Consider the following 14,576-nt stretch of genomic DNA (forward strand, 5'->3'; position numbering starts at 1 on the left):
TGCCAAGCCCGCCCATGTTGAGACCCTGCGCCACTCGCTCCATGCGGCTTGGCCCAAAGATCCGGAGCAGCAGCTCCTTGAGGCCTGCGTACTTCCCCACCGCCGAGGGATTATCCAGGTACGGCACAACCTGACTGGCCATTTCCTGGTCGAGAGCGCTAACCATGGGTCTCGGCGACCGTTATGCCGTGGAACTGTGACTCAACCTGACGGAACCATACCCCTGGCTGTGAGGTCTAAAAGGTAGGTAGCTTCAGGGCGACTGCGTTGAGTTTAGCAGCAGTGGGTTGAGCGAGGTGCATTTTTCTCAGAAATGTTTCCAGGGTTACAATCCTAGTCGTCGGGGTCACCAGTGTAGTGGGGACTCACAGCAGTCCTCCAAGAATTAGTCGAACACAAAGTTGTGAGAACGAAATGTATTTTATTACTACTAGAAACATGGAAACATAGAAAATAGGTGCAGGAGTAGGCCATTCGGCCCTTCGAGCCTGCACCGCCATTCAATATGATCATGGCTGATCATCCAACTCGGTATCCCGTACCTGCCTTCTCTCCATACCCCCTGATCCCTTTAGCCACAAGGGCCACATCTAACTCCCTCTTAAATGTAGCCAATGAACTGGCCTCAACTACCTTCTGCGGCAGAGAATTCCAGAGATTCACCACTCTCTATGTGAAAAAGGTTTTCCTCATCTCAGTCCTAAAAGATTTCCCCCTTATCCTTAAGCTGTGACCCCTTGTTCTGGACTTCCCCAACATCGGGAACAATCTTCCTGCATCTAGCCTGTCCAACCCCTTAAGAAATGCTGCTCCCTACTCCAACACGTGCACAGGCGTTACCTGACCTTAAACACCCAGGGCCTGATCCCATGACCCTATGCCTCCCGCTCCGAGTTGCTCAACCCCTCCCTCCTGAGCCGAGGGTTCGCTATGCCCGTGGCTAGCCACCAGGTGCCGCCACACGAAAGTCCATATAGACGCATCCGCTACTCTATCCGCCTTATCAGTCATCTTCATCACTACTTCAAAATAACTGTCAATTTGATAAGACATGATCTTCCCCAGCCCCAGCCAATGCCATGCAGAGTTTTTCCTTGTAAACTAAACTTTTTCCAAATACAAGTATATCCTATACGATTGGATAAATTATCCCTGTTTACTAGTATTTATTTTTAGAATACCTAAAAAAACTATGTTACAAATCAATTCTGTACATTTATGTGTCATATAGTCAAAGTATTAGTATTCTTCGTGGAAAGGCTCAAATACTAGTAAAACATCTGCGGTATTCAAATTAATAAATTATTAGACATATATCAGTACTAAAGTATGTATAATTATACATTAAAATAACATGTGGAATAGAATAATTTACATTCAGTTTTATGATAAATCTTCTACCCACATTTGTATGCTTAATTTGCAGGCACCAGTTTATCAGCACTGGAGAATTTAGTGTACAATGTACTGTAACTTTCAGTCTATCAATCTTAGTGCTTTTTCACTTGCCTGTGAATGAAGTAGCAGCTATTGGGAGGGATGGGGAAATTTGTAATGTGGCATTCTTTATTGTGTAATTATTTTGGCAGCATGTGTTATGTAACTATGTTAGTAGCCAATGTGTTAGATGAAGGGAAGGGGCGGGGGAACGCTGTCTGAAATCATATCCACGATGAAGAGGAAGGTAAAAGACAGCTGCACAGTGTATGCTAAGCCTTTAGAGAGCGCGGATGGGGAGGGGAGAGAAGGGGGGGTGGAGAAGGAGTGGAGACACTTTTAATAGAGTTTAGCGGGCGTTTAACCTACCGTTCGGTTTTCCTTGGTCCTGAAAACTCCAATGAGCCAATTAAAATGCCCGGTCGGCGAAGGAGATTGCCTACGGCTGCCCTCGACTGCCTGTAACTACATAGCGACCCCACTCCACTGCACTACGAGTTAAATAGAACCATGCCGACCAATTTTTACTCACAGAAACATTTTCAACATGCGAGTATGCAGGAACTTCCCTCGAGAATGAAGGAGAGTTCCAGTGACCTCATAGGATCTCCTAAGACCACGTGTCCACCATGCTGCGAGTTTGAGTCGAGGGCAAACTCTTCTAAACTCACAGATTAGGTTGCCGCAGTGGGACAGCTCCCTAAGTCTTCCAATGTTTGGCTGTGGCTCATTTCCTTCCTCATTTAATAAACTTAAACTATTATTTTTTTAAACACATCATCTTGTGTTTTTATGTTTTAAAATGTTATGCTAATACCCGTGACTTCTCACAAAAAGAGCTAATTTTCTTGTTGGGTTATTTTAATTATGACTTTAACTGAACTATATATTCCATTGCTATAAAGTGAGTGTCCTTTTACCATTGTTGAACACCAAGTTCTGCCATATGAAGGTTAGGTAGGTCAGCTCTTTATTGTAATGATTTGATTACTGAGACCACTATAGTGAACCATCTGTAGATGGCATTTAGCTGCTGCGGTATGTATTTCAAGTGAATCACAGAAGAACGGCAGATGGTGTGGAATGCAATCTATTTGTCTTTGTTCCCCAAAGTATGAGCTTTTATTCCTTTGCAATAACAATTAACTGTTAATATTCTAAAACTGATTTTTAGCAGGGGGTGAAAGAGTGGAGAGGACTTGTATAGTTGATGGTTCTAAATATCATTTGAGAAAGAATTGAAGACAGCTCTCAAAGTGGGCATCAAATAGTGTGTGCCAGAGTGAACAGCATACAAACAGATCCTTCGGCCCACCATGTCTGTGCTGACCATGATGCTAGTCTAACTAATCACATTTACCTGCATGTGGTCTATATCCTTTGATTCCTTGCCTATTTGTGTGAATGTCAAAATGCCTTTTAAGCATCACTATTAGATTTAATTCCTCTACTTCCCCTGGCAGTAATTTCCACGCACCAACCATTTGTTAGACTTTAGAGATACAGCACAGAAACGGGCCCCTCTGCCCACTGAATCCGCATTGACCAGCGATACACTAATAATACCCTACACACATGGGACTATTTACATTTTTTTTACCAAAGCCAATCAACCTACAAACCTGTATGTCAAGGCCCTTCTGACTGTTTGTTGGGCGGTGGGGAGAAGAAAGCTGGAAGAGTGGAAAGGGCAGGACAAAGCCTGGCAAGAATGAATTTGCCAGCAGCGGTACAATTAAAAAAAACACACAATACACAATAAAAATTTAACACAAACATCCACCACAGCATTCATCACTGTGGTGGAAGGTACAGAATTTGGCCAGTCCTCCTCCATTTTCCCCCGTGGTCGGGACCACAACCCTCCGCAGTCGCCGCTGCGGGCGTCCAGATGTTCAGACAAGGTAAGTCCTGAATCGTTGCCTCCCCACCGGAGACCGCGGTTTCAGGTTGATGTAGGCCGCAGACCAGCGATCGAAGATTTAAAGTCCCCGCCGCGCCACTGCAAGAAGCACCGCAGACTGCATGGCCGGCAGTCGGAGCGCCTCTCCAGGGATCCCCGACGAAGGACCCTGCTCAGGAAGGTAAATCCCCCGACGCGCCCACGGTAGAAGTTGGCTGCGGGCCGGCGGTCGGAGCTCTTCTCCTCCTGGGTCCCCAACGAGGGATCCCAGGCTCCAGACGCAGCACCAACTGGAGCTCCGCAGACCGGCTTCAGGCTGCCGCGGGCCAGCAAATGGAACGCTCCCCTCGGGCGACCCCCAGCGAGGGCTCGCCCGCTCCGCGCCGAAAGCGTCCTCGCTGCTGAAGCCCCAGGCATGTCTCCGGGAAAGGCCGCATCGATCCTCGATGTTCGGCCATAGGATGAGGCGACCGAAACGGTTTTCCCCCTTACCCCCCCACACCACCCCCCCAGACAAGACACACAGAGAGACATTAAAAACGCACATTAAGACACACTAAAAAACAAAAAAAAGTAGAAAAACTAACCCGCTGCTGGGAGGGTTGCCGGCTTGCACCACCCTCTGTAGTAAGTAGTAGGTAGTAAGAATCTCTTCCCCCACCCCACCCTCTTCCACCGACATTTATTTCATTAGCTTCATATCCATTATAAAAAGTTGTGTGAACCAATTGAGTAGGAAATAGAAAACTGGAGAATATATATATATATATATAGAGAATGGGTGACGTTTCGGAAGAAGGGTCTCAACCGGAAACATTACCTATTCCTTCTCTCTAGAAATGCTGCCTATCCCGCTGAGTTACTCCAGCATTTTGTGTCTCAAAGAAAAGATGCATAACACAGCAAAGAGTAGTCGGAAGCCAGAGGATTGGGAAACTTTCATAGGACAACAGAAGGAAACAAAACGGGCAAAACGGGCAGAAAAGATGAAGTACGAAGGGAAGCTGGCCAGGAATATAAAGAAGGACAGTAAAAGCTTCTTTAGATATGTTAAGGGAAAAAGAGTAGCAAAGTTAAATGTGGGCCCCTTGAAGGCAGACACGGGTGAAATTATTATGGGCAACAAGGAAATGGCAGAAGAGTTGAATAGGTACTTCGGATCTGTCTTCACTAAGGAAGACCCAAACAATCTCCCAGATGTACTGGAGGACAGAGGATCTAAGGGGGTAGAGGAACTAAAATAAATTTTCATTAGGCGAGAAATAGTATTGGGTAGCCAAAGGGACTGAAGGATGATAAGTCCCCTGGGCCTGATGGTCTGCATCCCAGGGTCCTCAGGGAGGTGGCTCTAGAAATAGTCGACGCATTGGTGATCATTTTCCAATGTTCAATAGATTCAGGGTCAGTTCCTGTGGATTGGAGGATAGCTAATGTTATGCCACTTTTCAAGAAAGGAGCGAGAGAGATAATGGGGAATTACAGACCATTTAGCCTGAATTCGGTGGTGGGAAAGATGCTGGAGTCAATTATTAAAGAGGTAATAATGGGGCATTTGGATAGCAATAAAAGGATTAGTCCAAGTCAAAATGGATTTATGAAAGGGAAATCATGCTTGACTAATCTTCTGCAATTTTTTGACGATGTGCCAAGTAAAATGGATGTAAAATTGAAAGCATCTGGAATGAGGGATTTGTTAACATTATTGTATTTTTACTGTTAATTCGCGCAAGTTAATTTTAGCGATTTCTGCACTTGATTCAAGTTTGGATTTCTGAGGATGTGCAGAATGCTGTCTTCAGATTACTTCTGGCAACATTTCCCTTTCAGCATTCAAATTAGTTGGAGTATAAGAGTCTTGCCAAAAAATGTATTATTTATTAAAAATTACATTATATTTTATGTTATTGCACATTATGTAAATATTCTAAATTAAGTAAGCAAATTGAAATAAGGCTAAACGTTATTATTATTTATTCTGAATTTGCAACACCAAATCCCAACAAGCTAACATTTCTAATGCAGAGTTGCTGTGTTTGTTTAGCTTGGTAATAATAAAACATTATTTAATGGGTTGTTTTTGAAATAGCGGTGATTAATATATGATAGGAAAATAAGCCATGCAAATTTTTCCTTTAAACACAAATTAAATTGATGAAATTCTCAGTGCAAAATAATTTTTTTTAATTGCTTTGGAAATAAAACGCATTGATACAAGACTCTCATGCTGGCTCCCATATTGGTTTCTGCAATGATCTGAGGTTTTATGTTGAAAACTATGTGAATTAACAGACATTAAATTTAAGGCTACAGTTACATCATTTCTGAGGGAAATCTATTCCGAATATTATTTAGAAGTAATTTATTTAAATAGTATTTAGAAGTACAGGTACACAACCTTTTATCCGAAAGCCTTGGGACCAGACACTTGTCGGATTTCGGACATTTTCGGATTTCCGAATGGAAGATCTTTAGCGTAGATTAGGTAGGTAGCGCGGGCGGCTTGAAAAGTCTGGAGCGGCTGCCTCCTCCCCGGAGACCGGGGAATCATTGTAAATCATTGCATAAATGTTAGTCAGTTAGTTTGGAGGGATTTTATGTGGTGGTGGTGGTGGGGTGGGTGGGTGGGTGAAGGGGGAAACTTTAATTCTTAGTCCCCTACCTGGTCGGCGACTCCCAACATTGCGGAGCTGGGGGCTCCGTCCGGCCGCGGGCGGCGCCGGTTGTAGCTCCGACCCCGGCAACTCGACCCCTGGCTGCGAGGCGCTCCAAATCCAGCGCGGCCCGCGGCCGGACGCCCGCAGCCCCAGCTCCGCGAACGTTGGGAGAAGGCGGCCTCAGCGCCCTGGAGCTTACCGCACAGCGACCCGGTAAGGCATTGCCCGCTTCCCGCTGGTATCCCAGCGCTGCGACGCCGCCGACTCCCAACATTTGCGGAGCTGGGGCTGCGGGCGTCCAGGCCGCGGGCGGCGCTGGATTTGGAGCGCCTCGCAGCCAGGGGTAGAGTTGCCGGGGTCGGAGCTACAACTGGCGCCGCCCGCGGCCGGACGCCCGCAGCCCCAGCTGGGAGTTGGCGGCCACAGCGCTGCGGAGCTTACTGCACGTCGACCCGGTAAGGCATTGACCGCTCCCCGCCTCTCCGACCAGGTAGGGGACTAAGAATTAAAGTTTACCCCTTCACCCCCCCCCCCCCCCCCCCCCCCCCCCTTCACATAAAAGCCCTCCAAACTAACTGACTAACATTTAAGCAATGATTTACAGATGTTTAAGTGTCTCCCCGGTCTCCGGGGAGGAGGCAGCCGCTACAGTAGTACAGACCTGGGTTGACTGTGGGTCGTTTCGGATCAAGTTTGGCGCCAAACGCGAGCTTTGGTGTGCAGACGACATCCTGGAAAAAATGGCCGGTTTTCGGAGTTTTTCGGTTTCCGGAACACCGGATAAAAGGTTGTGCACCTGTAGTTGTGTTTGAGCCGCACGATTGGCAGCCCCGCCAACAGAGAACTGTTTTTCGTCTTTTTTTATTTTTAGTGTATTAAAAGTTTGTGTAAATGTTCACCGGTTTGTTTTATGTGGGGGGAGGGGGAGGGGGTCGAGGGAAACTTTTTTTCAGATACTTACCTTGCCGGAGAAGCGATTAATTTTCGGGTCGCATCTCCGTCGCTCTGCGGCCTACCATCGATGGAGCTGGAGGCCTCCTCGGACTGACTTTGAGCCCTACCGCTGGGCGTGGACTTAACATTGGAGCTGATCCCTTGCATGGGATCGCTCCAACCACGTCCTGCGGACTTACTATCAAGAACTCGCAGTCTCGGGAAGCTCCAACGACGCAGAGGCTCAACCAGCCGCAACCCGGGGTCCGATCGCCGGCGCTGGGGAGCTGACATCCCCCCGCCCCCCCCCCCCCCCCCCATGCAGGAGCTGATCGCCCCGATGCGGAGGGAGTCAAGATCGTCCCGTCAGCAGAGGGCTCGAGGTCCCCGACCGCGGGACAGCGTAGAAGGGAAGAGATGAAACTTTTTTCGCCTTCTATCACAGTGAGGAATATGGAGGGTTTACGAGGGAACTGCAGATGCTGGAGAATCGAAGGTTACACAAAAAAGCTGGAGAAACTCAGCGGGTGCAGCAGCATCTATGGAGCGAAGGAAATAGGCAACGTTTCGGGCCGAAACCCTTCTTCAGACTGGAGGAGTCATTGTGGTGGATGTTTATGTTAAAATGTATTTTGTGTGTTCTGTTGCTTTTTATTTGTATGACTGACTTGACAAATGAATTTCCTCATATGTTGCAAAACATACTTGACTAATAACATATTATTGTGATTGACTGTGAAGGTATTGCGCAGCCAAACAACCTGCTATTTGGGCTTGAGTGAACACTTGCACACTAAACCCAAAGGAGCAAATTCAGAATGGATTAGCAAATTCAGAATTCGGGAAGAACGTTGGAGCTGGGGAGAAATTAAGAAATCGTTATTTTCGTGATTTGTTTCACAAGAGTCATTGACCATTTTGGTTTCCAGCCATTGATTATTATTTTTATTTTGAACTTTAGATCAGTGCACAGTGACACGGACATACCTCTTCCTTCACAAGTTCTGGTTCTTCAATGTCGTTTACTACTTTGGAAACTGGGCATTTATTGCAGTAAGTATTGTTAGAATTTGCCTGCTTGTTAGTTCTTACATTTGAATTGATCTTTCCAAAACTTACAGTGAATCTGAGGCCAGCAGAAAATATGGTGGATAAATGAAAAAAGCAGGAATGTCAGGCTTCATAGCTTTATGGTATGGGTGATTTTTTTTTACAGACATAGAACAGAACAATACATAGACGATAGGTGCAGGAGTAGGCCAATCGGCCCTTCGAGCCAGCACCGCCATTCAATGTGATCATGGCTGATCATCCACAATCAGTACCCTGTTCCTGCCTTCTCTCCATGCCCCTTGATTCCTCTAGCACTGAGAGCTCTATCTAACTCTTTTGAATGCATGCAGTGAATTGGCCTCCACTGTCTTCTGAGGCAGAGAATTCCACAAATTCATAACTGTGTGAAAAAGCTTTTCCTCATATCAATTCTAAAATGGCCTACCGCTTATTCTTAAACTGTGCCTCCTGATTCTGGATTCCCCCAACATCGGGCACATGTTTCCTGCATCTAGCCTGTCCAATCCCTTAATAATTTTATATATTTCAATAAGAAACCTCTCATCCTTCTAAACTCCAGTGAATGAAAGCTGAGTCGCTCCATCATATGACAGTCCCGCCATCCCGGGAATTAATCTTGTGAACCTACGCTTCACTCCCTCAATATAAAGAATGTCCTTCCTCAAATTAGAAGACCAAAACTGCACACAATACGCTAGGTGTGGTCTCACCAGGGTCTTGTACAACTGCAGAAGGACCTCTGCTCCGTAACTCAACTCCTCTCGTTATGAAGGCCAACATGCCATTAGCTTTCTTCACTGCCTGTTGTACCTGTGTGCTTACTTTCAGTGACTGATGTATTAGGACATAAGGTCTTGTTGTACTTCCCCTTTTCCTAACCTGACACCATTCAGATAATAATCTGCCTTCCCGTTCTTGCCTCCAAAGTGGATAACCTCACATTTATCTACATTATACTGCACCTGCCATGCATCTGCCTACTTACCCAACCTGTCCAAGTCACTCTGCATCCTCATAGCATCTTCTTCACAATTCCCACTGCCGCCCAGCTTTGTGTCATCTGCAAATTTGTTAATGTTACTTTTAATTCCTACACCTAAATCATTAATGTATATTGTAAATAGCTGCAGTCCCAGACCGAGCCTTGCAGCACCCCAATAGCCACTCCCTGCCATTCTGAAAGGGACCCGTTAATTCCTACTCTTTGTTTCCTGTCTGCCAACCAATTTTCCATCCTTGTCAATACCCTACCCCCAATACCATGCGCTCTAATTTTGCTCACTAATCTCTTGTGTGGGACCTTATCAAAGGCTTACATGATAAAGTTACCAGGTATCACTATTCCTCCATTACCCGCATACATGTCCATCTGACTCTCACTATCTGTCCACCATTTTTACTTGTACTGCACATCTCCCTTTAAAACCTCTCCCTTTACGGCTCTAGTTTTTGACATTTCCACCCTGGAAAATGGTTCTGACTGTCTCCCCTTCCTCAACCTCTGGCATTCCAGAGAAAACAATCCAAGCTTGTCCAACCACTCCTTATAGCTAAAGCCCCCTCATCTAGGCAGCATTCTGGAAAAACATCTTCTGCATCCTTTCCAAAATGTCCACAGCTTTCCTGTAATGGGTTGACCAGAACTGCATGTAATATTCTGAATGTGTTCTAACTAAAAGCCTTATAGAACTTAAACTTCCTACTTGGACAGGTTGGGTATCTCAATGCTCTGACCAATCGAATGCAAACTCTCTATCTACTCACCAACCTATCTCCCTCTGCACATTATGTCAAAGTCGGTATAATTTACCCGTGCATTATATATATCACAAGCAGCAGAGGTCCCACCACAGACCCCTGCAGAGCTCCACAGGTCACAGACTCTCCAGCCAGAATACCCTTCCACAACAACCCTATGAGTAAGCTAGTTCTGAATCCATATGACTAAAGGGCATGTTGTTGTGACTAAAGGGCCTGTCCCACTTGGACACCATTTGCGCGTCATTTACGCAACAGCCTAAAAATAGGTTGGCGCGTCGTGATGCGCACGTGACGCGTGGTGTCGCATGCAGTGACATGCGGTAATGCGCGGTGCTTTCCTGTCGCCCAGGATTTTTGAATGTTCAAAATCCTGGGGCGACGTTTGGGTGTCTCATCATGTCGAGTGCCCTGTCACACACTGACGTATGCTGTCCTGTGTGTAACGCCCGGTTAGGCTTAGGGTTAGGTTTGGGGTTAGGGACCACAGATGGGCTGTAAAATATTCTTCCTGCAATGCATAGATCTGAGTGGAGGGGGGGTAGTGGAAAAGGGGGAGAAGAGTGGAGCGGGGAGAAGGGAAGAAGAGGGGAAGGGTGGGAGAGGGGAGGGGAGAAGGGTAGGGGGGAGTGTAAAAGGAGGGATGGGGGTGGGGAGGGGGGAGTTCACTGAATCCATCACTGGTGATCAGATCTGGAAGCAGACCAATACATCTATAAATAAAACTGAACGACTCAGACATCTTTTCATTTGCACAATTGATTTTATTGTATTAATTTTAACATATTAATGTTTAAAATCCATGCATTTAAGGAAGAATATTTTACAACCTCAACCCTAACCGGGCGTCACCCATATGACACCATACGTCAGCATGTATGTCGTGCAACTTGACGGTTTTACGGGCGTCAGTCACTGACGCTCGCAGTCGCCCAAATGGGACAGGCCCTTAAGTCACCTTAAATCCCATGCACCTTAACCTTCTGGTTTAGCCTACAACCCTACATCACAAATGCCATGTAGACAACCTTCAATCTCACTTTCATTTGTGTTTTCCTTAAAGTGTAGATGTTCTTCTGCAGATATTCCATGAATCCAATGTAACTCCAGAAACAATGATGTGCGAACGGCACCAGAAACCAAATATCTAGCTCTCCAATAATTTATTTTGGCACCTTGAGATTTCTTGACAGAAGTGATAAGGGATTTAAATTAAATTAAATCACCATATTGTAGGCATTCATAAAGAACAAAAGATTCCAATTGATTTGTGTCAGACGACAAGGGTCATTTACTGTTTTATTGACGATTGCTGTCCCCAGCACCAACAATTTTTGCATTAGCTGTAGACCAAGAGCAGTGTTGAGATAGAAGTCCACAATCAATGTTGAATCTCATCATCAAGCATTTGGCAAGACTCCCAAAATGACATGTGCAGAACTATTTATGTTAATAATGTGGATAGATAAACAAAAATACTTTTGATATTCAAAGGAATAAAATGTCATTTAAAATTTTTAAACGGTGGATTACAAATCATCTTTACCGTTTTAAGCCACTCCACTTTTATATCCTTTAATTTTGCCTTCTTGTGAAAGTGGTGAATCAAGTGGACAGGATTGTGAAGACGACAGTTGGCCAGGACCATATTATAGCTATATTTGTCTTTTTATATACTTTGATAAAAACATGCCAACTGTTAAAAGTTGGATAGAAAAAATACTGTTTAAAGCTGACATGAATTACCACAATAAGGGCACCAAGTTTCTGAGGCTGCACCAGATTACTGGCTTTCACACCCTACTCAAATGGAATATAATGCAAGAGAATGAACCTATATATTTTTATGCACTTTAAGCCACACTCAAGTTAGCCAAGTTTTAAATGGCATCTGACTAATTACCACCTACTCAAGTAACCAGTCATAATTGACTGCTAAATCAACTTTATCTGCCTCTTGCAGATAGCTAGTTTACTATTGACTAAAATTCTGAAAGATGTTGAGAATTGTAATTATAAATTTAATTTTAAATACAGAAGTAATCTAAATTACAGAATTAAATAACTCACGGAAACTTCCCATTCTGTTCCAGATGTTCTCCGGAATTATCTGACTAAATCTTTCCACTTTCTCTCTCCCCTTCTTAAAACCCATCTCTGACTAGTCCTTGAATCATTTTTTCAGATTTTTTTTTTCCCCAGAGGTTTTTTTTAATTCATTTAGTTCGGGGATGCAGCGCGGAAACAAGCTCTTTGGCCCACCACATCCGTGTTGACCAGTGATCCCTGTATACTAGCACTATCCTACACACTAGTGATAATTTACAATTTTTTACCGAAGCCAAATAAATCTACAAACCTGTATGTCTTTGGAATGTGGGAGAAAACCAGAGCACCTGGCGAAAACCCACGAGGTTACGCGGAGAATGTACAAATTCCATACAGACAGCATGTGCAGTCAGGATCAAACCCGGTTCTCTGGCACTGTAAGGCAGCAACTCTACCGATGGGCCACTGTGCCACCCCTATTTTGTGGGAAGTATGATTTGGAGCATAGAGCTGTACTCTGACAATGCTTACCTTGCCTTGGAGCGCTTGATGGTAACATTGCTATCCCTGTACACTAAGCAGATCAGTGGATGACGCAGTCAACCTAGGCCTGCACTTCATCCTCCAGCACCTAGACCACCAGGGGACCTATGCAAGGATTCTGTTTGTGGATTTTAGCTCTGCATTCAACACCATTGTGCCAGAGCTACTCTTCCAGCTTACTGCCTGAACCCCTCTGTCAGGGGATCATCAACTTCCTGACAGGAAGCAGCATGTGAGGTTTGGAAAGTAGATCTCTGACTCTCAGCCTAGGAGCATCGCAAGGCTGCGTACTCTCCCCTCCTTTACTCTCTCTCTACACCAACAACTGCACCACCACAGACTCCGCTGTCAAGCTTCTCAAGTTTGCGGACGACACAATCCTGATTGGACTGGTCCAGGATGGGGAGGAATCTGCCTACAGACAGGAAGTGACGCAGCTGGCTTCCTGGTGCCATATAACAATCTGGAGCTCAATGCTCTTAAGACAGTGGAATTGATTGTAGACTTTGGGAGAGCTCCCCCTCCCCTCCCCTCACACACCATCAACAACACCACAGTCACATCTGTGGAGTCATTTAAGTACCTTGGAACCATCATCTCCAAGGACCTTAAATGGGAGGCCACCATCGAATCCACAGTCAAAAAGGCCCAATAGAGGATGTACTTCCTGCGGCAGCTGAGAAGACACAACCTGCCACAGACAATGATGGTCCAGTTTTACACTACCATCATAGTCTTTCCTCACCATCTCCATCATGATCTGGTTCGGCTCAGCCACCAAGCGTGACATCCGGAGGCTGCAGCACATCGTTCGAAATGCCGAGAAGGTTGTTGGCTGCAACCTTCCCCTCCCCATTGACGAACTGCAAGGGCCAGGAAGCGACCGGGCAAGATAATCTCGGACCCCTCTCACCCTGGCCCCAAACTCTTTGAAGTACTTCCCTCTGGGAGACGACTCCGGACTATCAAAGCCGCCACAGCCAGACATAAAAATAGCTTCTTTTTTTCTACAGGCAGTAGCTCTACTCAACAGCCAAAAGTCTGGTGCCTCTCTTTGCTCTGGTATTTTACTTTCATATGTTTAAATTATAATGTTTTATTTTTAATTGTATATCATGTGTTTATCATTTAGAAGTAAAGCACCAAGGCAAATCCCTTGTATGTATACATACTTGGCTAATACAATTTATTCAATTCCATTTATTCAATCTCTGTAGCATATAGAGCAATGTTACTCTGACTCTTGGTTTAAATGTCACTTTTTAAAATTCACAATTAATGGTTGGCATTAATAGGACTGTTTTCTGTCTGCAGGTCTTCTTAATTGGACTAATTATCTCTTGCTGCAAAGGAAAGCGATCAGTCATTGAAGGGGAGATAGATGATGATGACTCAGACTTCAGTGATGACGATTTAATGGAGAGACATCATGCTTAATTCCACAACGCTTACCTTCTGGCTCTTGTGTGAAAAAAAATCTCTATTTTGCAGTGTTTCAAACAGTGTGGGGAAATGTGTTGCATTTGTTTCTCTTTTGAGTGAAAACTTTGAAGAAGGGGTGCAGGTAATTGATGTGTGGGGGTGTATATTTAAAAAAAATCCATGCAATGTTAAGTATTACATTCAAATCTTAAGCAGGCAACCTTTTTCAAATGCATTGGAAGGGGCTGCTAACGTTTTAAATAGCTGCTAATTTACCAAAATAATTTGATGATCACTGCATGTAATCTCTGGAATTACATCTATTAAATGTTTTTTGCCTCTTACCATTGGGTTGCAGACTCATTTTAATTTTGTGGATACATACAAAACCAAATACTGTAATGTATGCTTTGGTTAACAGTTTTCATTGTGAATTTAACTTAAGTAATCACTGACTGTCAGGTCCAATTGAGCAATTTAAAAAAAGGTGTGACATAGAAGTTACTTTTATAATAAAACTATTATTGAAACATACAAGAGATTCATTTTTGATTTTGGTTTTCATGCACTTAATATCCCATGTGCAGTGGCTCAAGCCGTGAGTGTCTGGACTGTGGTGAGAATCATTGCTGCATGGAAGTCGCACTCCACTTCAGAAATGAAGCATGTCAGTATGGCTCTGGTTCATTCATCCCATTTTCATTGCAGCAACAAGTGCCATTAAAGTGAAGACAAGAAGTTGAACTGTGGTCACAAAGATGATTTGCACCTCTGCTCTCTGGATTAAAATAACTAGAACAGTT

At 44.6% G+C, this 14,576-nt stretch overlaps 1 protein-coding gene across 2 annotated transcripts in view; it reads left to right on the top strand.

Annotated features, from left to right (window-relative positions):
• Positions 1–14,117, top strand: part of lmbrd1 (LMBR1 domain containing 1) — a 163,004-nt gene extending 148,887 nt beyond the window's left edge. For both annotated transcript variants that reach the window (XM_055635037.1, XM_055635038.1), the window contains exons 15-16: positions 7,889–7,980; positions 13,666–14,117. In XM_055635037.1, the coding sequence (XP_055491012.1) occupies positions 7,889–7,980; positions 13,666–13,788 (215 nt within the window). In that variant the 3' untranslated portion in view covers positions 13,789–14,117. The remainder of the gene's footprint in view (positions 1–7,888; positions 7,981–13,665) is intronic.
• Positions 14,118–14,576: the final 459 nt, after the last annotated feature.

This window comes from Leucoraja erinacea, chromosome 5 (genome assembly GCF_028641065.1).
Source record: "Leucoraja erinacea ecotype New England chromosome 5, Leri_hhj_1, whole genome shotgun sequence".
NCBI lineage: Eukaryota > Metazoa > Chordata > Chondrichthyes > Rajiformes > Rajidae > Leucoraja > Leucoraja erinaceus.